The sequence below is a fragment of the Toxorhynchites rutilus genome, chromosome 2 (assembly GCF_029784135.1).
Source record: "Toxorhynchites rutilus septentrionalis strain SRP chromosome 2, ASM2978413v1, whole genome shotgun sequence".
NCBI lineage: Eukaryota > Metazoa > Arthropoda > Insecta > Diptera > Culicidae > Toxorhynchites > Toxorhynchites rutilus.
The window spans coordinates 237,995,356-238,021,343 of NC_073745.1; the positions used below are offsets into that span (position 1 = coordinate 237,995,356).

The 25,988-nt window shown below is 35.6% G+C and overlaps 1 protein-coding gene across 6 annotated transcripts in view; it reads right to left on the bottom strand.

Moving 5' to 3' along the window:
- Positions 1-25,988, bottom strand: part of LOC129767789 (RNA binding protein fox-1 homolog 2) — a 663,095-nt gene that overhangs the window by 110,184 nt on the left and 526,923 nt on the right. For all 6 annotated transcript variants that reach the window (XM_055768981.1, XM_055768979.1, XM_055768982.1 and 3 more), the window contains one exon: positions 22,009-22,062. In XM_055768981.1, the coding sequence (XP_055624956.1) occupies positions 22,009-22,062 (54 nt within the window). The remainder of the gene's footprint in view (positions 1-22,008; positions 22,063-25,988) is intronic.

Here is a 25,988-nt window from a genome sequence, read left to right on the forward strand (position 1 = left end):
AAATATACAATACCAATGAATAATTGATCAATCTGGAATGGTATTTATGAGGAAATTAGTTGTAATTATAGAAAAGAATATTTTTATAAACAATTCGAAATACTCATGAGCCAACATTATAAGAAGTGTATCCAAGACATAATCGCATTGCTAACGTAGGAAAGAGTGTCAATGAAAATTATCATCTCGAATTTTCGAACGGGACTTTCTTAAAAATGTTGATTTCCACGAAAAACGAATTCACGAATTCATGCGTGCAAATCACCATTTCGCAGGATGTCCTGTATGACACAATGCGATGACCTTATTCATTGGCGCCCTAAACCATTCGCTTTGCTCCATATTGCGTCGATTCCCAGAGAGTCGATTTTCGACAAAAAAAAAATAATATCGAGATGAGAGTAGATGTAGTAGATGACCCCGATTTCATGGGAGGGGAAGATTTTTCGGGTTCCAAAAAACTCAAATTTTGACGGCTGAGCGACGTTAGTAATTAAAGTCGGATTGAGCTGAAATTTTGCATAGGGTATTTGTTCGTAGGAATCAACGTTTTTAAGAAAGTTCCCTTTGATAATTCAAGATAATCATTTTCATTGGCACTCTATCCTATGTGAACAACGCGTGGAAAACACTCGTGTAAACATTGTGTCTTGGATACAACTCTCCTAATTCTAGTTCATGAGTATTTCGAATTATTTATGAAAATACTTCACATATCTTTTTTTTTTTACAGCCGTTCCATGCCAAACCGATAAGGTGGTTCTCAGATTTTCGTGAAACGTGGTAATTTTGTTCTTCATCGCAAAGCATTAGACTCGTATTTTCTATTTTTTTTATTAGGTTGCCCATTTCCTTTTTAGGGTGGTATTTTTTCAAAAATTCATAACTTTTGAACCACTGAACCGACTTAGATGATCGGCACATCAAATTGAAGCGTTTTATCAACAAATATTGGACATGCTAAAAAAAAGATTTTATTTTTGTAATTATTGATTGTGGTCGTTTTTTTGATTGATTTCGGGCTTGCTAACGAGGGCTTTTTATATAACATATCCCGATACCAGAGGTGCTACTTTTTTGTGTTTGAGAAATGATTTTTCGGACCACCCTAAAATGGAAATGGACACCCTAATAAAAAAAAAAAAAAATACGAGTCTAATGTTTTGCGATAAAGAACAAAATTACAACTTGTGAGACGAAAATCTGAGAACCACTATATCGGTTTGGCAAAGAATGGCTGTATATATATTTTTTTCATAATTATAACTAATTTCATCATAAATACAATTCCAGATTGATCAAATATCCATCGATATTGCATATTTCTCTTATTCTATTCTAATGTAGCTAAACATTTTATCCGTGAAATTTGTGAAGTAAATAATCCCGTATAGTTTATCGAATTATTTCAAATTTTGAAACATGTGTTTCTCTGTTTTTCGATGTGTTTCAATTAGAATCTACATTGATTAAAATCTTTTACCAACTCAATAGAAGCATGTATCAAATTTATAATAATACAGCTGTATGTCCATTGAATGAAATTACTAATTTATTTTTACATGTATGAAAAAAAAAAGATCATTTAAACATTAGTAAGTCACAAATGCAACTTGCAATGGTTGAATGTGATTTAAAAAACCAAAACAGGCAATTCATACACACATACCAATGCTCAATATAAAAGGCACCACTAAAATCGTGCAAACATGTTTAAACACACACATCTCTTTATTGTTATGAACACATACAAGTACATTTTCCGTTTGAATAATAGAATGCACCAGTTGATTGCAAGTGTGTGTGTGTGCGTGTATGTAATATATAGCGTGCATAGAAATAGTACCAACTTTGCTGGTTTCATATCACATTGAATGTGCTTTTTGTAGTTTTGCAGGGTATGAAAAATTAGGCATGACTCAACACATCCACACATATGAATTGCACTACACGATCAATGAGCGAAGAAGGATTGTATAAGTATAAGGTATGAAACAAGAACAAAAAACTACAAAAACTGTAATAAAAAGAAAAGAAATAAAAGTGGGTCGGCGATTGCAAACAAAAATAGGCTGAGAGAACAACGACAGATGATGACGACAAAATTCTTAATTAACGACACTGGATATTACACACAGCCGAAATGAGACAAGAGATGGAAAATTGTTTTGGCGAGACATACTTAGCTTCTGGATTATGAACAAAAATGTGGGTCGAGATCGTAAATTACCCCCAGCAAAAAGAAAAAAGCGACGAAACCAACGAAGGGAATGTGTCGACGACGGAATAAAATATTTTCTTTTGGCTGGCACTTTATTAGCATCATCGAGAAAGCAGTGGATAATTGTTTCTAACTCTGCGTGAGAAAAATTGGGAGCAATTTGTTGGGAATGGAATTTCAAGAAAGTCGAGTAAGTAGGTCTGACATTTTACAAGTTAGGGTAGAATCGTGGGACGCTGAAAAAAATCACTTATAAATTATGCTCTCATCGTTCGCACATTGCAAAAGGCTCAAATCCATTTACGAAATATGATTAAAACTTTCATGAAAACAGTGTGCAAAAGAAGAAGATAACATTCTCTCGCACACAACCATTGGCGCGCAATACCGGTGAAACTTTTACGGCTCCTTGGCGAAATGGAGACAGAAATCTGAAACAACTGGCGAAAACTTTTAATGACACTTTTTCGCTCACGCGAAGCATTGTTTAAAATCACAATTCGTTAAGATTTCATACTTCTCTGTCTCTCTCGTACTTTAAGAGAAACACTGAACTGTGTCGTAACCCTCCCCAAAAAATGCTGCTGCTGATTCGGAGAACAAAGTTTAGATGATACGCATGCAGCACAGTACAAGAATTTGGTTTTTCTCATTTCGGAGATTGTTGCTTCGGATGCGGCCATTTTTTTGTTCGAATTCGCGAGTTGTTTTTTGTTTTGCAATTATAACTAATTGGATTTATTTTAAATGAAATGTACGATTTTTCATAGTTTCTTCTTCCTTTTCTCATTCTTCGATGACGCAGAGAAACTTCGTATTCTGAACGTAGTGTGGATATGTGAATTGAATTGTGCCTCAAACCGAGCGAATTTCACATTTTTCATCATTCCACGAAACATTTCTCATGTTTCATGTAAGAATTCCCACAAAATGAGATTGTGATGAAACCGATATTACCCCCCTCCGATTCGATGCGTTCGATTCACTAGAGCTTCCTTTCTTAGGATTCTATCATCGTGCGAGTCATTGTTATTTTAGGTCAGTGGACATATTCCATAAATTATAGTAGCAACATTTATTCGCCTAGTTCGACCGACCAGACCAGGTCCAATAAAAAAAAGTGGCGAACTTTACCAGGATGACTCATTTATCTTGTCGTTCGCTTCGTTGGTAGCTGCGGCTATCAAGACAAGATAGGGAAGATTAATTGAACGTTTGATGTCATCATATCTCTCTCTCGGAAATGTCTCCGGTCCCCAGGCGAGACAATTGGAACGATCTGATCCCTCGTCGGTGCCATACAAAGAACCTTGGGGAACATACCGACAAGATATGACAACATCGATAAATTTAATTCCAGCTCGTGAAATAACATACTATCTGTCCCCCTTGAAACACCCAACTTATGTCATAGGAGGTCTAAAGTTTCATCTGTAGACAAAAGAAGAAGTGTTCCTAATGAAACATTCATCATCACTTCCGGAAGTCAATCGTTGTTGGATGCTGTGGTGCGGTGTTTGCCCCTCTCGAGAGTTGGTAAATAACCTGAACGTATTCCCATCCCATCCCCATAGGTAAGTTTGGATAGTTTCGAAATCTTTCTCTCTGTCGCACAACATTCGCACGTCTCTTCGAGGCGGCAAACAATCGACCTAGCCTCAGACCTGCACCTCCTTTTCTGGGTATCGAATAACTTTTGCGGTTCCGGTTTCAGATTATGATCGATGACAAACTGCGCTCAAAAGTTGGTCGGTTCACAGTTTGTTTTAAACTTTGTCCCCCCAATGAATCAGGGAGCTGTAAAGTAATACCGAATACTAATTCGACTTTTTTTGTTTCACGCTCAACTATCTGTTCGACACGTCCGTGAGTAATGGGGTGAACTGATTGCTGGTTGTTCCACCAATTATTCCAGTGGGTACACGAGCTGGAAAGTTGCAGGAAAACGTGGCTAGCTTCCTGGCATCTTTTATGTGATTTGGTGAATGTTTGAGATTTTACTTATATTTGAAACGGCAAAGGAGGTATGAAATGTGGCACTTAAAATCAAATATGCAGATTTTTTTTTTAAATTGTTTGATTTTTCACCTAGAACTACGTCTTCCATTAAGGGTGCCAAATCAGAAAATAGATCACGTTTTTATGAAATAAAGTTAACGTTAATAATTATTTTGCCGCGAACGGATTTTGACGATTTACATACCAAAAAAAAAATCCCTAAAATTTCTCTTTTATGCTATATGTTACAATCACCTGATGTGTAAAAGGTTCAAATTGATTAAAACTGGAAGCATTTCCATTTTCCCATACATTTGTTCTGGTCATTTGTGAGCTTCCTTACCCATGCCATCAATAACGAGCAACTTATCGGCGATCAACGAAGGGGAATGATTTAAAGTCTCCGTGAACAAAGAAAAGAAAAGGAAGAAAAACAAAGGGGAACATATGCCTAGAGCATAAATATTAGATCGCGCTGAGGCAAACTTTAAGAGGCGAATGACTTAGAAGTTTAAAGCCTCTTAAAAACAAAAAATTGAGTTGAGGCAAAGTTTCAGTATCGTTTTAGATACGAAGCAATGAATATTGTTTGTTCTTCCTTGTTTTGTGTCGTCACATGTCTTCGGATTGAACTGGGTACGCGACCAAATTACTTACTCGTTGATGTTTCCGGCATTGCAATCATTACATCAAACTGACGCCATTCCATTATGGTTCAGAACTACACAATTGTGTGGAGAATCATCAAACTAGGCTATCATCGACTCACCAAGAAAATGGATCTTCCGTATGACAGTAGCAAAACTATCTCCACCAAGGATAACAGCTAAGCTAATCGAGACAGGAAATATCAATACAAAAGGGCTTCTGTTGAGAAGAGCGCATAGCAAAGATACGTGAGTATAAATTTGATTGCTTCAAACCATCGATAGGTGGTTTTGTGTGCGTACGGGCGTGCTTCATAACCCGTATGTACAAATAGCATCTTCGCTACGCTGAAACCCCGTTTGTATCTGCTTCCGTGTACATTGGCCCTGTCACGATACAGCAATCACCTAATATTTTGATGATATGATGAACGATTGTTTGGTGATGCAAATCATGCTGCCGCGATAATAAATATAAATAAAGAGGGAGATTGCGGAAGAGAAACATTTGCGCTAGGGTATGTATAACGGATCTCTGCTGAGGCAAATATTCAGACTTTCTCTTCCTTCGAAGTAGTTAACATCGCTTGTTTTTCCTCATCATAAGTGCTTCGTTGGTGCCTTTGACATTGCATCAATGCATCGAACTGACGCTATGGCGAAGTAGGCGTTAAGGTTGTGCGCCACATAATTATTTGAGGAATATTAAGCTAAACCATAATGAATGTCGTGCTGGAATGTTGAGAGTTATTAGGGTTCGCGTGCCAATCGCAAAAGTGATTTCAACAAAGATGGTATTTGCGCTAATCTTGATCATATTGAAGCAATACTACTCTTTTCGAGGTAATTGCGACTAACAGACAGAATTTATTTCGTTTATTTAGTCATCAAGAAAGTAAATGTTGTTCCAAAATTTTGTATGTGATTGGGTTTCACATGTCAGTAGCAAAACTTTCTGCACTAAGGATAACAGCTGCGCTTATCTCGAGCATGAGAAAGTAATGCAACTTTTTCCGAGGCCAGTAAAATTAACAGAAGCGTGTCTTTCGAGAGTAGCGCAAAGTGATGAGAAGTGTTGATATTCTGAGTCGCTTCAAGTCACCAGTGTATGGCTCTGTATGCATGCTATGTTAAACGGTTGTTTGGTGCTGGTTGGTTTTCTTTGTACGAACGATGTTGCTGTTTTCATTCGGTGCGAAAGAAAGATTGATGTAATTATGAGAAATGGAAAAATGGTGCTGAGGCAACAAGTATATAATCGCCTACAGCCGAGTGTGTATCAATTGCGAAAAATACCACCGGAATAGCGTTCGAGGTAAATTATCAATGCATTGACATGCAGCATAGTATGACATGCGATCAGCTTGTGTATTTTTCTTCGAGGGCAAGAATGAATGATCAATTAATTATCGTCAAAATTTCAGGCGACCGAACCATTCTACTAAAACAATAATTTCTAAAATTTCGCAGCATTCTAATATAAAATTCGAAGTTATTACCAAGCTACTTGAATAAAATAACAGCGTAGTTCTACGTCAACAATGTGGTCGTATATTGGACACAACCTCTTATATTTTTTTTCGGAAATACTTATCTGTAAACAGAATTAGCGGAGTTTAGAATAATCTTTAATGACACGAAAACTTTCAATAGCCTTTAAACAAAGACTGACATAACATATGAAATTTTTATGTGCGTTCATACGAAGAATGGATACGCTTAATACAGTCATCCAGCAATTCATTGATAAAAAATCTACCGAAAAAAGTGTAAGGCTTAAGAGCACGAACAGAAACTTGATGTAGGACCGTGATCAGTCTAAAATATTGTTTTGGCATTTATTTCTTTTTTTCATAAATTCTTCAATATTGCAAAAGGTGACCGTTATAAGTGGACAAGTGAATTTGGGGAAGTAAAGCGGATTAAACAGTAAAATTTGTATTTCTAGGGAGACGCTGAGATATCACTAACTGATATGTGTAAATTTCAGCTCTATAAACCAGATTCACATCAAAGCATTGGGAATAATAGGGTACAACTATCACCTCCGTTTCATTTCACCTACCATCTAGTAGAACCTGCTACCGACAGGTGAAAGCAAATTTGAAATACGCATTCGTTTTCTCCGAAAAGAAAACAGTTAAGAACGAAAAAAACCCATATCATAGAATTCAGTATCATAAAAAGAACCTGAATCATATGCGAAATATGCTACTTGTTGTGTTGTAGGTGAATGCGAGTGGCAAGTGAACTTGAAGAAAAAACATACCTATTTTATTCGTCAATTGTTTGATTGTTTAACTGTTACTCCTATTTCATCTTAGCTAAAAAAAAGTTCATGTTGAATGAATTCTAATGATACATTTTGTGTCATATATGACAACAAAAATGCAGCATAACATGCATTCGAAATCGTTACATGTCTTTTTTTCAATTCCGTATAGTATATATAAATATAGAAATATAAAGGACACCCTATATGGAAAAGTCGCATTCCTAATTGATCTGACTTAGTAAAAAATTTCGCATCTCATATCAGCGTAATCAGCCTTTTGTGAAATATATTTTTAGACGAAATATTGCAAAAAAAAATTCTTTATGACGTCAAGGGGTCAAGACCAAAAAGACTCTAGCTGCTTATATTGTTTATATTATTTAAACTATTTTTATCAATATTTAGGAACACTTCTTTTTGTCCTTAACCCCTTCCCGTTTTAGCGCCCTCTGTTATGCAAGTACACCACGAGTGAGACTCGATGTTGTACGGGAAAGGGTTAAAATGTTTAATTATGTAACCCATCTAGCATAAACGAACGATTTATACAGAAATATGTATAATTTTCTCCCATTTTCATGTTGAAATCGATTTCTATAAAAAAAATTGAACTCCAATGTCTGATTTAAGACGAAGGCTGAAAAAATTGTTTGTTGTGAAAGAAAAACCAGGAAGGTACCCTTTTTTACTATCTTTCTCTATATTTTTTCTAAATATTGGAGTCCTGTTTCATTTCCTAAAAAAATATCTGAATAACCGAAACACAGGATAACTTCGATATAACGTACATTTTGCTTTCAAAATTGTAGGTTGTATCGAATTGTACGTTATATCGAAGTATAATAATAAACTCAGAAACGTGGTTTATATTACTTTATTGTGTTTCTGTTTGAGTAAGGTTAATGAATAAATTCAACTAGAAGACGAAGCCAACCTTTCTCATAATGTTTCTCTTCGTACAGTTGTTTAGTATCCGGAATCACAAAACAATTGTATTTCGGGATTGGTTGAAGGTACAAAAATAGCTTTAGTATCAAAATACAGATAATTTATTGTTCTTTCAGACAAACAAATATTAAAAAAAAATCTTTTGGACTTCGAAAATGTGTACGTTACATCGAAATTCCCCTGTACATACCACAATTTTTACAGATTTTATGTCTTAAAAATCTCTGCTTCCCAAAAATTTTTATATCACCCTAGGGACGCTCAACAACACATCGAAACACAATTTTTTTAAATGTTCCACCTAACAGTAGACATTTGTAGAGCAGTCCAGTATCTTTCATAGAAAGTTCACTTGAATAACTTTCCTTTGCTGATGTAAGATCGGAAATTGGTTCAGTGGTTCAAAACTACCGGCTTCTCTAAAATGGCTATATCTATGTAAAGTACTATAAAATGGTGCACTCTATGAGTGAAATATAAAATGGCTTCATTACGCAAAATCGAAAAAAACTGATTTTTCAGACCATCCCAGTTCGGAAGCGTAACCAGGCTTTTTTAACGTTTAACGTTAGAGAAGTTATGGAATGCAAAATGAGAATATAAAAACCTAAAAAATAATTTAAAAATGCTTAAAACTCGATTAATTTTTTTTGCCAGAATTTACCCATAATTGTTTTGCTTCTCAGAACATGCAAAAAGTGAGCATAGTACAGAGCTTCAACTGACGCACAGAAGCAAAACAGAAGAGGATTATTACTAATCACATTTGCGAAAAACTGTCGTTTTTCAGGTAAAGTAAGCAGAGGTTTTTTTTCGACGCGGAATCGCCCCGAAGAAAGAATTGTGAATGAAAGATGATGAGCCACATTGCAGTTCCGATCTTTTCTTGAAATTTTGTTATCAATTCCGAAGTAGAAACTTGATGAAAAGATACTTCTCGTCGGTCTCATACCGTTAGGTGACGAATGTTTGGGTATAATTGATTCATACTTAAGCGTTTCCGCTTTGCTACGTTGTCGATGGTGGTAGAGGTATATTAGGGTGGCAACGAAAATGGTCAGGTAAAAAACCTACCACGTACATTTTGTTTATTGGCCCTAAAAAATTACCTGTGCAAAGTTTCAGTTCAATCGGACATGATTTAGGGGTGCCTCGAAGCGCTCAAAGTTTTGATTTTTGATCCTCGAAAATCTTCCAAGGGAGTAAAGGAAATTTGGAAAATCGATTTTTTTTCGATATCAAATGACTTAAAATGCATAAAACGTCGAGATCTGGTGTTATCTCGAGAAAAAATTTTTGACCGAAAATCAACCTTTTGGGACTTAGCCTGAGGGGCAATGAAGGTATGGAAAAAAAAAATTATCGGGTTCAAAGAACCGACAATGTACATTTTGTTTATTGGACAAAAAAAATTGACCTGTGCAAAGTTTCAGCTCAATCGGACATGATTTAGGGATGCTGGCGCATTGTCATGAAGCAAAAACAATCGAATTTCTGTATCAGCGCGGCAGAATATGATCGTTCACAGTGACCCGGAAGTGGTCTCAATCCAAAATCCCGTAAAACTATTCCCTTTATTCCCCGCTAACGAGACCCCAACAGGGCCAACATAAAAGCGCAAACTTGGCACAATTAAGGGCAAGCACTTCTTCGAGAAGACAAACGCTGGAAGTAGTTGGAACAACGAATTGACGATTGTTGACAAAGTTGCAGCGAGCTGCACTGTTCCAGCTGTGTTGTTTCTCCCGCGAGGGTGGGGCCGTAGCGAGAGGCGGAAAACATGGAATCAAGTTTTCCAACCGGAAACATCGCTGCAGCAAATTGAGATCCACGCGGTGGAATTCGATTTGTGAGATAACAAAAAAAACACCGAAGAAAAACTAGTTGGACAAAGTTTGAACGCTTCGTTCAATCTTGCTCATCATGCCCGGAAGTGAAAAGGATGAAGCGAAAACACACCGCCGAAGTTCATGGCACCCCCGCTGATTGGGGGTTTTGTTATCTTCAAGACCACAATCCGTTCGCAAAACGAGCGAGCATGTGGCAATTTAAGCGCCCCAATGCGCGGCACCTTCGCCAGAAAATGGGTACCGCTGCTGCGACAAGGATTAAAAAGACAAATACACCATTCAGCGTTCGTTCGTTCGTTACTTCCGCCAAAAGCCGACCCAGAGCTGAGCATGATTATATGGTGGTGGATGATAAAGTGGTTAATCAGGTGAATTAAGCCGAGGAAAACTTTTCGGTCGCTTTCCGCGCCCTCTCAGATGACGGCACACACAAAGAGAGCGGTATACCTGGTACTGGAAGGTAAAATTTACATATTTATCCAGAGAGATAGCTGTCGACGGGCAAAAACGGAACGATTTTGTGCGACGAAAAGTGTTCTGGAATGTATAAATACCGGAAATAAGCTACTGAGACAGGCAACATTGAACGAATTTGGGAGTGAATTAATTTACCGAACCAGAAGAGAAGAAGCATCATCAAAGAATGATGAATACGATTTGACTCAAATGGAACGCATCCTCGGGCTAAGGAAGGGATTAAGAGAATTATGAACAGTGGATTACATTTAAGAGTGAGATGTTTTCGTTGGAGATTTCAACATGTGTTCATCCTATTCACCAAAAATTTCAATTCGATATATCATATCAGTCTTTGTTTACAAATTATTGAAAGTTGTTGTTTGAATAAAAAAATTCCCCATCGTTTTTGATGATTAATTGTTCAATAAATAATGATTGCATCGCAAATTGAAAGACAGTTTTGAAAACTCTTATAAATTTTGTACAAAGATAATTTTTCACATTGGGGGGTCTCCGTAGCCACATTGGTTGCGCGTTCGCTTAGTAAGCGATCGATCGTGAGTTCAAAACTCAGGACCCTCATTGACCATCTTTGTGTTGTTACAGAATAGCTACGTCCACGCAACAATCATCAGCGATGGAGATCGATCCACGGTCGAAATAAGATCGATTCATCCATACAACTGCTCTGCTCTGCAAGAAACATCGGGCTGCTGTTCTATAAATAACTCAACAATGATCAATCAACTGTCTCCGCTGTCCGGTGATCCAACTGGATAATGGAAGAACAGAAAGAATACTCTTACGCCTAAATGGCTACTGTGTGAATGTACCATATGTAATAGTATAGAAGGAATACTGGCGAACGGCAACTGTGTAATGTGCTGATTATAGATATGATAACCATGTGACATGTACACGATTAAAATTCGGCTCTGTTACAGCTAAAATGCTAATGAACCTTAAATAAATAAATATAAAAAAAATATAAAAAATAAAAAAAAATAAAAATTTCACATTGACGAAAAATTATTGAAATTTTTTGCATCGATTTAAAAAAAGTGTAAAAAACAGAAAGCGTTGAACGAAGTGTATACGCCTAAAAGCTAACTACAGGCAAGCCTTTTTTGTGCAAGGGATAGGGACCCACAGAAAACTCATAAAAAATCGTACTAAACTTCAACAGTCATTTAAAAAAAATAGTTTCCGCTACACAATTTGAAAAAAAAAACTTTTTATGCGGTGGATAGGCACCGCATAAAAAAAGTTTTCTGGGGTAAATAACCCAAATCCCAATGATTCCATTCGTGATCAACATTCGATTTCGTTTTGTTATCGTTGAGACATGTTGCCTCTTTGTCTTTTCTTTTCTAGAGAAAATCGCACAAAAAAACAGATTTTACTGTATTTTGAGAAATAAAAAAAACGGACGGAATCATAGAATGTGAAATATGATTGATCGAGAACCGCTAAAACATTCAAAACAAATCGCATTGACCTCGCCGAGGACTTGGTATCAATATGACCTGACCTGATATTCATCGAATGTAACATTACTGGATATAAGACGTGGGTACATGAGTACGACACACAATCCAGGCACATCAAGCCAGTAAATGACCATTGCACATTGAGACATGCCCGAATAAACACACACACACATATTTCTTACCCAGTTAAAAAAAGTTGCGGTTTTCATGGATAACAACGTTGTTGAACTCAACGATTTTTTGTTTGTCAGAACAGCGAACAAGATGTAGTTTTCATGGGTTTTGAGCATGGTCTAACATTTTCGAAGACGAAACATGAAAATTTTCTCTCAGTCGCTTCGCTTCAAGCGACATTCGCCGTCAATATGACTAGTTAATAAGTCATTCTCGCTCTTAACGCTCGTCAATCCATTTCTAGCCAACTCAAATCTAGAAAATGGTTATTCGAATTGACGTGACGAATGAATATAAATCTGCTTCTTCTTTCAACGTCACTTCAATTCATCACTACTACTCCACCCTGACATGCACCTCGTTGCCCGCGTACCACAATCTTATTTTAACAAAGTGAAACGAAAACTTGATTTCTGATGCAAAAAGTAGTTGAACCGTTAATGGACGGTTTCATTGTTCGCTCACCGTAAACGTAAACATCGATACATGCTAATAGAATACCAGGTATATTACTCCTCGTCTTTTTCATGAATTGGTAGGCAATGAAAAAAAGAAACAAAAATATTTTAAGACCATCCCCGATGACAATTGACAGTGTTTTGAAATATTGGAGAGCAATATGGCGATTTAATTACCTGGTAGTCAGCCAGTCCATGCCAAACCAATAAAGTGGTTCTAAGAATTTCGTCAAAAGTGGCAATTTTGTTCTTTCTCGCAAAACATTAGACCCGTATTTTTTTAGTTTTTTATTAGGGAGGCCGTTTCCATTTTAGGGTGGTCCGAAAAATCTTTTTTTCTCCACTTTTTCTCAAAAAAATAACTCATTCATAACTTTTTACCCACTGAACCGATTAAGATGATCAAATTGAAGCCAATGAGCTAGCCTTTTATTAAAAATATTGAACTTGCAAAAAAAATGGATTTTATTTTCGTAATTATCGATTGAAGTCGTTTTTTATTGTTTTCATGGATTTTGATTAGAGGGTGCTATATTTTTTTCTTGAAAGCTGAAGATTTTTTACATAACATATCTCGATATCGAAGATGCTTTTTAGTTATATTTTAGTTTTTTAGTTATGATTTTTCAATGTTAATCGATGGTTCGAAAAAAACAATTTTTCCCCATTTTTGCCAACACAAAAAATAATAACTTTTGAACTACTGGACCGATTCAGATGATCGATACATCATATTGAAGCTTATGAATTTGTTTGAAAAAATATTACTTTTGCGAAAAAATTGGATTCTCATTTTGTAATTATTGACTGAGTTAGCTTTTCTTATTTTTTCGGTTGAAGGTAGAGGTCGCTATATTTTTTTCTGGAAAGCTGAGCTTTTTTCACATAATATATCCGAAAATCAGAGAAGCTTTATTTTTCGTTCTTGATTTATTATTTGGCAAATTTAACATGTTTTAAGTCTTCGTTCAATATTCCTTTATGACTAGACTAGACCTATACGACTAGAATCTAACCTTCCGCAAGTGTGATATCTTTTCAAAGAAAACTAATAGCTAATAATTTCATAGTCCCCTGACTATCCTCAGTTGAATATGACTTTGTCGACCCTGGTTCTGAGACGATTTACTGAAGCATTTTGCAAAAAAAAATATTTTAGGGCGAATATTTTTTTAAATTTTGCCTTATGGCAACGAATTGCCGCCAATGCTTGTCAATGAATATGATTTTTAACGTAGGACTACGTCTTTCAGTAAGGGTGTCAGAAAAAAGATCACGATTTCATGTTAATGTTAATAACTATTTACGCTACAAACGGATTTTGATGATTGACATACCAATAAAAACGAAAATCCCCAAATGGTTTCAACTGACGAAGATTATAGCATCTCCGTTTTCTCATACATTTATTTTGCGCTTTCTTTTCCTATTTTCTTTCCTATGGCAGACTTGGTTGTTTATTACGCGCAACTATCGCCTCTATCCACCTTAGAGCCGAATGAACTTTGTAGTTTGAAGCCTCTATCATAGAGAAAATCAATCAATTAATCTGTCCATCGTTCTGTTTGAACATATTCTAAATAAACCACCCTCATCGATTTCAAATCACGGTCTCAATCCAGCTAACGAATAGACAGTATTCTTTCGCAATGCTGGTATCAAACACAACTATTTTGTACGATACAAAGGAAGAACGAAAAAATGGACGATATCGCAAACAGCGTTGCTGCCAAATATCCAAATCCAAATATCAGATCAATAAGCACCACGTCGAATTTCATCATGCCGTCTGGCGGAGAGTGCTTCTGTATTTTGCATCACACGTACACGTTATTATTTCATGCGCTGTTCACCACCTCGAAAAAACATCCTATGCCAAATATCAGCTTAATCGGACTTAAGGGTGAGTGGCGCAAAGCGGTCAAAGTTTGAGTTTTTTGAAAATCGAAAAATCACCCAAGGAAATCGGGGTTTTCGAAATTTTTTTTTTATGCCAAATGTCTTGAAATTACATGAAACGTCGAGATCTAATGTCATCTCGAATGCCAATAAAAATAGTTATCTCGATTTTTCATTCGGAACTTGTTGCGAAATGTTGATTTGCACGATAATATACCATATGCAAAATAGCTTATTCGAACTTCATTTATTAGTGTTGCAGTCGTTAAATTTTGAGTTTTTTGAAAACCATTTGAAATTGCATGACACATCGAGATTTACCGTTATCTCAAAAAATTTTTTTTTTGTTAAAAATCGACTTTTCAGAGGAAAAAACGACCATGTGCCGAAAAAACTTTTTTTGTCACAATTTTTTATCGAGATAACAGTAAATCTGGACGACTAAAGGGTGTGTCACATCAAATTGCATCACGGAAAAAACGCTGTAGAAAATTAATTTTTAGGAATTATATCTTCAGTTTTCGCTTATAATCAGATAAGAGTGTATAGATCACGTTGGCCATGCTTCACTGTCAATTTTTCGTAAATTTGGAAAAATGTCGTCGAACGAAAAAGAGCGTCGTGAATTAATCCTGTGCACTCTTTTCGAGAATCCGGAGTTGTCACATCGGGACATCGGTAAGATGCTGGGAATCGTCCAATCCACGGTCAGCAGAGTACTAAAACGATACTTCGAGAACCTAACCATCGACCGGAAGGTGAAGAACGGCAAAAATGGATGCTCCGTCAGTGAAAAAGATCACAAGCGCGTAGTTAAGCAGTTTAGACGTGATCCGAGAAGTTCGGTCCGGGATGTCGCCAATAAGCTGAATTTGTCAAGTTCATTCGCCCAGCGGACCAAGCAGCGGGAGGGCCTGCGTACATACTAGGTTCAGAGGGCTCCTAACCGCGACAAAAGGCAAAACATGGTGGGGAAGACGCGAGCCCGGAAGCTGTACACCGAAATGCTGACGAAGCCGCATTGCCTGGTAATGAACGACGAAACCTACGTCAAAACGGACTTTCGTCAGCTGCCGGGCCTGTTGTTCTTCTCCGCAGAGGACAAATTCAGCGTTCTGGAGGAGATTCGCAAGCAGAAACTATCCAAGTTTGCCAAAAAGTACATGGTGTGGCAAGCGATCTGCTCTTGCGGAAAGCGGAGCGCCCCCTTCGTGATGACCGGCACGGTAAACGGGCAGGTTTACTTTAAGGAGTGCCTACAGAAGCGCTTACTACCACTATTGAAGCAGCACGAGGGCCCGACCATCTTCTGGCCGGATCTCGCTTCGTGCCACTATTCAAAGGACGTGTTGGAGTTGTACGAAGCCAACGGGGTCACCTTCGTGCCAAAGGAAATGAACCCGCCCAACGCGCCGGAGCTTCGCCCAATAGAGAAATATTGGGCGATTATGAAGCAGGCCCTCCGGAAGAACCCAAAAGTTGTCAAATCGGAGGCGGACTTCAAGAGAAAATGGATTTCTGTTTAAAAGAAACTACAACCTGACGTTGTACAGAACCTTATGGACGGGGTAAAGAGGAAGGTGCGAGCATACGGGCTTGGGCTCGAAGTATGAATAAAAAGAAAATGCCAAAAGTTGTTTGATAGTTTTTATTTTACTGTCTAAAATTTTCAAAAGGATCGGTCTACTGGGCGAATTTCTACAGCGTTTTTTCCGTGATGCAATTTGATGTGACACACCCTTTAATGCAATTCTAAGACATTTAGCACTAACAATTTATTATTTGAAAACCCCGATTTTCGGTGATCTTTCTCAAATTTTTTCGTCTGTGACACTAATAAATGGAGTTCGAATGAGCTAATATTTTGCAAAGGGTATATTATCGTGCAAACAACAAGTTCAGAATTAAAAATCGAGATAACTATTTTTATTGGCATTTAAAACCATACGTTTCGTCTCGTGTTCCGGAAAAAAAAAGTCCCAGAGTGTCGATTTTTGACAAAAAAAAATTCGAGATGACACTAGATCTCGACATTTCATGCAATTTTAAGACATTTGACATCGAAATTTTTTTTTCGAAAACCCCGATTTCCTTTACTCCCCCCTTGGGTGATTTTTCGATTTTCAAAAAACTCAAACTTTGACGGCTTTGCGCCAGTCTCCCTTAAATCCGATTGAGCTGATATTTGGTATAGGGTGTTTTTTCGAGGCGGTGAACATTTTTTATGGGGTAACTTTTTGAAATTAGAGATGGCCATTTTAATTGGCACCCTAATCTCCATGTTTGTTGTGGTAGACGCGCTCGTTAGATCTGATAAATCTCGATCTTGTATTTGGTGTGTTATTAGCTGATGCTTTGCACCTCCGTATCTCAATAAATTCCGCCCGCTCAGGACATAGACGAATGGTTGGAAATCGATTTTGTGTGATGGTTGCTTCCACATCAATAGCAACTTCTGTTTACAAAATATTGCAAATTTGTTCGGTGGATGAGACGCGTAAATTGTAATGCCTTCTGGTAAAGTATGCTTCTTCTGCACATATTGTTTTCTTTATGCGTTGCCAAAGGTAGATTGAAATGGTTAAGAAATTTGAAATAATGATGACGGTGGAAAAATATGATTGCCTGTAGCCGGATTTGTGTCAACTGCAAAAAAACCGTCGTCAATGCTTTCACGATGCATACTCAGTGCAATGCGTAAATTGACATGAGGACACAAATCTCGATATATGGCCAGCTGGTGTATTGTATACCATATTCAGCTACTTCTACAAAACTACACAAACCACACAAAACACACAGAGTTATTTGTGAAACTTCGATGCATTTTAAAAGTAATTTCAATTCCAAAGTAATGAAAAGTGAATTTTTATATTTTATTGCTGAGAGAGAGCTTGTGTGAATTGAGAAGCGTTTTCCGACGGTGACTACTCCGATCGACCATTCAACTTTCGTGAATTCAAGCATTGTTTCCTGGTTAAACATGGAGTCAAAGGACAGTTCATATCCAGTCGGATGGAAAAAAAAGTTTTCTCAGTATTGAGAGCTGTGTTCTTCGGTGGAAAACTGAAGATGGAAATTTGTTATGCTGAAGAGTTCATTTTTGAATTTCCATAATCCTATTTCTCGCCGACAATAATTTCGTAGTTTTACACTGACAAAAGTAATTTCAATTCCAAAGTAATGAGAAGTGAATTTTTATATTTTTTTGCTGAGAGAGAGCTTGTGTGAATTGAGAAGCGTTTTCCGACGGTGACTACACCGATCGACCATTCAGCATTGTTTCGTGGTTAAACATGGAGTCAAAGGACAGCTCATATCCAGTCGGATGTAAAAAATTTTTTTTCTGTGTTGAGAGCTGTCTTCTTCGGTGGAAAACTGAAGATGGAAATTTATATACTAAAATGGAAATGGAAATGGAAATTTATATACTAAAGAGTTAATTTTTTTTATTAAATCGTTTATTTTTACAGGCTCAGTTACATTTTTTTAAAGAAGCCAAACTCCTATCTGTATTGTTACAAGTATAAGAGTTCATTCTTGAATTTCCATAATTTGTTTTCTCGCCGACAATAATTTCGTAGTTTTACATTGACAATGCGATTATGTCAGAGAACACCACCATTCTAGATATTTTTAAATTTATTCCTTTTACCTTAGCCAGAGTCATTCTCGATTGATTTATTTCGGTATATTGGGGTGCAAGGGAATTGGTACATTTGCTACGCATACTGAAAAATCGCTGAAACATTTCCGCTGCAGTTCCTTTTAATGTTGAAAATAAAAATTATAGCTTGAAATTGATTGATACTACTCGAATGGGCTATATTCATTAGCATCGTCAAAATTTTTCCTTTGACATGAGGTCTTCAATTGAATGTCTCATCCGTTTAATTTCAAATGGATTGTCACGAACCATCTTTGAAAAGTAGTTCGAAAGTGGTCATACGGGTGGATAGCAATTACGCTTTCCACCACACCACCGACGTTTTTCACTTTAGCGTTTTCATTAGTGTTTGTAGATACGTTTCGGATACAAAAAAAAAACATACTTTCATTCGAATGTAAGTTGCTCGAATAAATGAAAGTTTCGATTCGCTCTGAAAATAACGAACAGAAAATTGTGAAAAATGAAACGAATGGACGTGAGACGAAATATGTCAAGCTACAACTTGGAATATGGTAGATTCATTATTGAGCGCTAAAATAAATATTCCACAGCCCAGGTTTTTGTTTTGAGAGTATTTTTTAGAATCAATTCGTTTCTGCTAAAACTAATGCTATATTTAAAAAAAACATCCTTTGCTTTTAACTACTCTTTTAAAACATTTTGTTTTTTTTTCTGTTAGAAATACTATTTTCAAAAAACAAAAAATAAACAGGAATTGATGAGACCAATCATTTGCATCCCTGTGGAGGCGATCTGGCGTAGTGGTAACATCCATGCCTCTCACGCTGAAGGTCACGAGTTACATTCTCACTCCCGACATTCTTCCAAAAAAGGGAAGTAAAAGTTACGAACCAGCCAAATGAGTTGAAAGTCACTATAATACAGATAAAAAAAAATTTGCATCCCTTTTCGAAATGAAGCGCTTCCCGCTTTCGAATTTCTCTGTGGAAGCTCTCTGTATTGACCGAAACAGACGGTAGCCAAAAAGGCCTACTATTTCTTTATCGATTCTGCAACATGAGACCTAGTATTATCGTGACAATAGTTCAACTCGGTTGTAGCAGCTCATAAAGGATGACATTTTTCTGTTTCCACAAAACACGGAGATGTCATGGATATTCGAGTTTAGCGTTTATGGTGTCGTTTGACCGGATTTTCCATATGATTTTATGCGTATCATGTTGCCGTAATTAACCAATTTTCATCAACAGAAACATATACATTTCGGTGCTAAAACGACTTCTTTTTGTGACGTTCAATCAAAATTTCAGACGTGTAAACATGTCTTCCGATGTCTCTGATGTCTTTGAAGTGTCCAATATTGCGTTGAGACGAAGAAGTTAATTCGGAAACGTCTGTTGCATTTAAAAAGAAATCTATCAAGCTCCTCTAGTGCTTGAACTAGTGATTGTTGACCGGGTAATGCTTCCAGTTCCTCGTCTTTGAATATTTTTGGCGCTTTTTGTGTTTGATGACAAAACGACATCGACCAAACCACTTTTTACACCATAGAATTTTATAGCTATGATTCCACGTTTTAGTAACAGAAATGGCTCAATAAAACATCCCACGAATGTTTTTCTGATATATTTTGTTAAAAGATATCGTAAAAATAAAATAAAAAATGAAAAATACAATCAAGAAGCAAAGACGAAATCAAATGGATTAATTATTTATGAACTGAATGACACTCAAAAAGAAGTGAGAATTGGAAGAAAAAATCCCAAGTATAATTCTGTTAGTCTCTTATTTGGCATAGGAAATTGTTCTAGGGAAAAAATGGATAAAATGAAAATTGAAAGAGTTGCTACAGTAATTAATTTCTCGTAGAAAATCACAATAGCCATGGTGATGAAAATCGTTTATTTCCAAATAATTAGTTATTATGAAACATTGTCTGGAATAACAACTACTTCTGCCATTAGCAACATTAACCAGATTTAAATTGGCCTGAAAATATTGAAGCCATATGAATTATATGCCACACGAGCAATTCTCTCGAAAACCACTCGGCATTCCTGAACAAAAAACATGATCATTCCAACGGTATGCAAAATCATTAAATTAAAAAAAAAAGTATTATGCTATTGCGCTTGTATGAATCACATTATCCGGGACCAAATGGTTATCAATTGAAACAGAATAAACATAGAAATAATAGTTTCCATAACATGGGAATTTCCGCAGAACGGAGAATGAAATTCAAAACATGATAAATCGACAGTTTGACCTTAAAAAAAATTGTTGTCATGCCAGAATGAAGTGAAGACAGCAAAAGAAAAACATTACAAATGGGAATATAATTGATTTGGATAAGAATCACAATGAAAGCCAAACACAATCATGAAATTATTGAAAAAAACTATATTGTAATCAAAATATGATATAATGCAAATATTCGATTTATAAAAAAACAAATCGTCAACATCGTGTAACAATAAAAAGAAAAACTTTAGAAACCTTCCCAGTGCAACCAGCAATATAAAAAAAACAACCAAAGCGCATATACATTTCAAAACCGAACCCATTGCGACACATTCTGAACGTTGAGAGCGAACGAGAGAGCAAAATTAACCAGAGAGGAAGAAAAAACGAAACACAAAACGAAAATATACAACCGGACAAAGGCCAAACTAATACAACAAAACGATTGTTTGAAGTGCAAAACTCTACATTCCTGAGCAGAAAACGAACGAAAGTCATACTATATGAGTACGGAAGTTTGTTAGTGTAGCAAGAGTTGAAAAAAAACAAGAAATAAATAGTCCGAGCGTGAATGATAAAAAAGTGAGGACAGAAAACTACGTTAAAGTTAGATAAGTGAATGCGAACCAACGTTTTTTTTTAGGAGTGTTATACTTTTTGAGAGTGGTGTCTCTCATTTGGTTGATGGTGGCGTGAGTGAATGTGAGTGTACGTGTATATGTGACGGACGAGTTCATCACACATCGTTCGTGGGAACAACACAAACTATATGAGTAGAAGGTAAAGAAAAATAAAAAAGTGGGAAATATAATACAAAGAAAGGAGAAAAAACTGGTAGTTAAAACCAACGAGGAAAAATGTCGAAAAAGTAGAAACGATAAAAAGATGTTAAAAATATATATAAACAAAAAAGACAATATTTTTTGATTGCAAATTGTTTTCAAGCGATTTTTTTTTCATATGTGGAGTTCTGATTTCTATAAATTAATTATTCTTCTAGTCTATATTTGAACTGATTTTGAAAGCAAAATTTGCCTGCTTCTTTAGTCTTTCACCTAAGCTCTGTGAATCTGTTTCCTAGAGTTGATGCATTCAGCTGTGGATCGCATAGTTTCGGAAGCGGTTCGTTCGTTCCAAATTGTCAACGCATTAATATCAAAGTACATTCGAAGCGATTCAGCGGTGTTCCACCCTTCTCGAGAAACGATTTAAAACGTAGTAATTACCACTATGTAATCTCTAAAATAATTCCCATGGCATGATGCTGGTTAGGAAGGGGTTGGAGAAATAAGACGAGAAGTGAGTTTGATTAATTTCCTACGATGAATGAACTTTGTAATGAATACGTTCTCCTCAACAGAAACACAATTACTTCGAACGGGATTCCGCTGAAATTTTGTGAAGGATACGACGAATTGATTTCGAAACTTTGCGTAATTATACTGTTTGCGTGTTTCATTTCGGAGATAAATCTAATTGGAACATCTTCGAAAGGATCATCCTGAATAGGGACAGAACTTCGAAAACTGTTTACATCGTTGCGACCACATTATTATTGAACGATCCTCCCGAAGAGTTGCCTTTTTGTCGGTTTCTAACTTGAATAGATTCCCTAACAGACCTAGATCCTACTCTCGAGAAATCTGTATGTTTGAATTAACTTTATTTTATTAAAAAAAACTAAACAATAGCAGAAACGGAAACGTTTACATACCTTGCTGCCTCGTTCGTTGAAGATAATTTCTACATCCAGGATAGTACCAAATTGCTGTGGGATAAACGAGAACAGAATGAAAAAGGTAAAAATTAATGTTTAATGCTAAAATTCAGTCTTGCTTGTGTACGTGTCCGGGCGTGGGCGAGGTGGGTTTGAGTTTGAGTCGTGCTTGTGCGACGATATTGTTTAGACAACCGCACTTTTGGGAAAAAGAAGAAATCAGAGATAACGACATACACCATGGTTTCAATTATCATCAGACCGGAATCTAACCAAATAGAGAGGTACAAATGTTTACCAGTGCATCCATCCGTCCGTTCGTTGAAAAAATCTGATTCACTTTAAAACATGTGAAAACATTTGAGCTTGCGTTTGAATTGAATACGTATAATTTTCAGGTGATGTCTGATCGTGAAAGTGAATACAATTACATATTTTAATTACTTTTTTTCTGATAATAATCATAAACAAAGAGTAGACAAATAGATCGGGTCAAGCAAATTTTCTCAATGTTCCAATTGTTATAAATCTACGAAAAATAGGCCTATTTATATTTAACTGATTGCATTTGACTGTAAGTTAGTCTAGTTTCATTAAATTATTACTCACTTTATGTGGTTGGCGGACAGTATTCCGGAATTATTTTTTTTTATGTTACATTCCATATTACCCTGAAACTGAAATTCTCCCCAAAACATGTTCTGGACGTTTTCGTCATGATCGGAGACGAAACTCATTACCGGTTTCAAAATCTCTTAATTGCTTATTGTTACTCTTATGTTTTATGTGTAATGTACAAACTGCCTAACAGTTTTCAATGATGTACTCCTTTGATTTGTTCAAAACTTCGATCAATTGTGAAAGGAAAATGACTGAGTGTATCAATATTAAATTTTGCAATAATTTCGGTGAAATTGAATCGGTTGTCTTCGTTTGTACACAACAAGTACTCACAACCATACATTCGATACTATCCCTGGTACACTTCAAGGACCAAATTGGCGAAAAATTGCAAATTCCCAAAGTAGAGGCGAAGTTATATGATTACTGCCAGTTCATGATAGCCTTCTCGAAACAGCCTTCTCACGACATCTGGCTTGAGTAAAGTGAATACACTCATCGCTCAGATAAATCTGTCACAGCAATAGCATTAAGGGAGTATTCTAGTCTAGAAATTTGAACAAAATCAAAATTTTTTTCCTTCATATTTCTGTAGTTTAGACATCCAAGAATATACCCAAGAAAGGACTTATCGAAAATCCTATTATTTATCGAGTTAGAGCCATTTTAGTGCTGTTGTATCTAACCTGTTACGGCCATAACAATGAACTTCAAACGCGTTTTTCTCAAAACTAGTTTTTTCAAACTGGCGTACACGATATCTCAAGTTCTACTGAACCGAAATTATATGGATACAATCTTCAGGCATCTCTCTATCGCGTGAACCTCTAAAATATAATATTTTTTAAATTTCACTATTTTTTAAAAATCGGAAAACGTAAGAAAAAAACCTTATTAAACCGCATTTTGTTTTTCAAACGACCACTATTTTGCCAAAAAACATGTTTTCGACTTGTACGAGGTTCATGCGATAGCGACATCTTTACTAATTCAGAATCTTTTCGATTTGTTAGTTTCAGATAATCAGAAGGGCTGGAAGCGTGTACGTCATGGCACAACTTTTTTTTGAACCCTCTAACTTCATCAGCTCTTAACTATTCTAGTTATGAATATTTTTTCTCCGTTCAGTTTTTGTTTTATTGTTAAAAGATTTAAAAAAAAGCTAAAAGATTAAAAGAAAAGTTAAAAGACTTTTATCATTTTTTTTATTGTTAAATTAGTAAATTTTTCGGTTCATTTTATTTTATTTATTCATTTTTATTCTGTATTCTTTGTAAATTGTAAATCAGTTTAAAATATTTTTCCAAAGCCATCAATGTTATCACTGTTTTTGTTTAAGTGGTTTTGTTTCTCTATTTTGAGTGAATCCCTTTAAAGGAACTATGTTCCACTGGGATTTCACTCGGTTTAGTAGTTATTAGTTTACCCGCCTCGTTTCTTCTTTTTTTAAATTGTTTTGTTTTTAAATTTATGTTAGAACAAATTTATGTTGAACAAATAATGATATAATGGATAGCCAAAATATTCTTTGTTTTATTTTTACGGAAAGGAATTCCTTTTTTTTAAAGGAATAACTAAAGCGAAAGTCATAGCCAATAAATCAATGGACAACAAAACAAAAATTTAAAAACCTTTGAATTGCCATATCATTTTGAAATTTCTCAAAAAGTTTTTAAAAACATGCTATTATTTATGTAAGATTGGTCGAATGTGTTCATTCTAAGGATAATGCATTGCATATAATCTTGTCAAGTATTTTTATTGTTTGGTGATGTAAATGTGTTTAATCAAAGTTTCGCAATTTTTTTTCCAAAAGTGTATTCAATATGTTGTTTTTCCTATCCAACATTTCAAACAAACCACTGGACTTCAAGTTAAGATTCTTAGAAAAAGATCAAAGATCAAAGATCAAAGAAATCGAACTAAAAATGCAGATTTCAAAAACATGTATTTCTGATTCGATTAAAAATTTGCATTCCGTTTGGGTTGGAGGAAATATGAGTTTTCCACAGCATTTGAAGATTGTTTGACTCAAGTGCAACTTTTAAATAGGGCGAATCGATTTTAGTGAGAGAAATCTTTGATAATTTCTATCTCAAAAACTATGAGTCGTACCGAAATAGTGTCCTAGAAAGAGTTATAGAGTATTGATGTTAAAACGTGAAAATAGGACTATTTTTTTCTCAGTGTATATTTTACTGAGAAAAAAAATAGTCCTATTTGTTTCAAAAAACCTTAATTTGCAATATTTTAAATACATGTTTTATTTTTTTTATTTTTTCATATAAAATAGAAGTCATGTAGAAAATTTGAAAAATGAGTCTAAGATAGTAAAACTATTTTTGACACGCTTTATGAAACATCGAATTTTTATGAATTTTCGAAAAATTGAATTTTTGTTTGTTTTTAGCCACAAATTGTGAGTCCTGATGTGATTTAAAACAAAAAAGTTCTTTATCGATCTCCTTATAAATGCAGCCATTCTCGAGATATTTGAAAGAATATTTCTAATTTATTGTCTTTTTTATAGTAAGTATGCTCTTTTAATATGTTTGTCATGTTATACTGTAATGTTCTTGAAGTTTCATGAATTTTCTTATAATTTTCAACCATTTTTCCAAATACATAATTATTTATTTTTTTATTTATTTCTTTTATTGCCTAAACTAAAATTAAAATTATTTTATACTCCTAAAAATATAGTTTATGGTAAAACTATGTTTTTAGAAGTTACGAGTAGGATTTTTGTGCTCCCGTGGCCGAGTGGTTAGCGTCACACCTAACATTCCGGGGGTTCGGGTGATTCTGGACAGGGGAATTTTTCGTCACAGAAATTTCCTCCGTCCTGCACTGTTCTCACGCGTATTCTTGCCACTCAGAATACATTCAAGGCGTGTTACCCGTCATAGAAATCTCAACTAATTACTAGTAAAAATAACGCAAGTAATACTACGTTGAGACGGCAAAGTTCCGCTAGGAACGTTAGTGTCATTTAAGAAGAAGAAGAGTAGGATTTTTAGGAGTAGGATTATCATTCCACAATGGTCCATGAGATGCATTTAAGTGGAAATTAGCATTTAGAGCTTGACGGTTATTCTCTAGACAAAAACTGTCTTCGACAAAGTTGTTACACATAATAGAACCCTCATTTTTTATTATCAAAAATAGGGTGACCAAAATTGTCGATTAAATAAAAACAAAATACTTTCTTATCTTTATAGATAGAGGTAAACATAGTTCGACAATGTTGTAGTCCTAGTTATTTAAGACGTCTTTGTAGAACAAGGTTTTTTTTCTATCTATTGCCTTTGCCTTTTTTCTAAGTTACGTTAGGGGCACCATGAAAAAAACTGTTT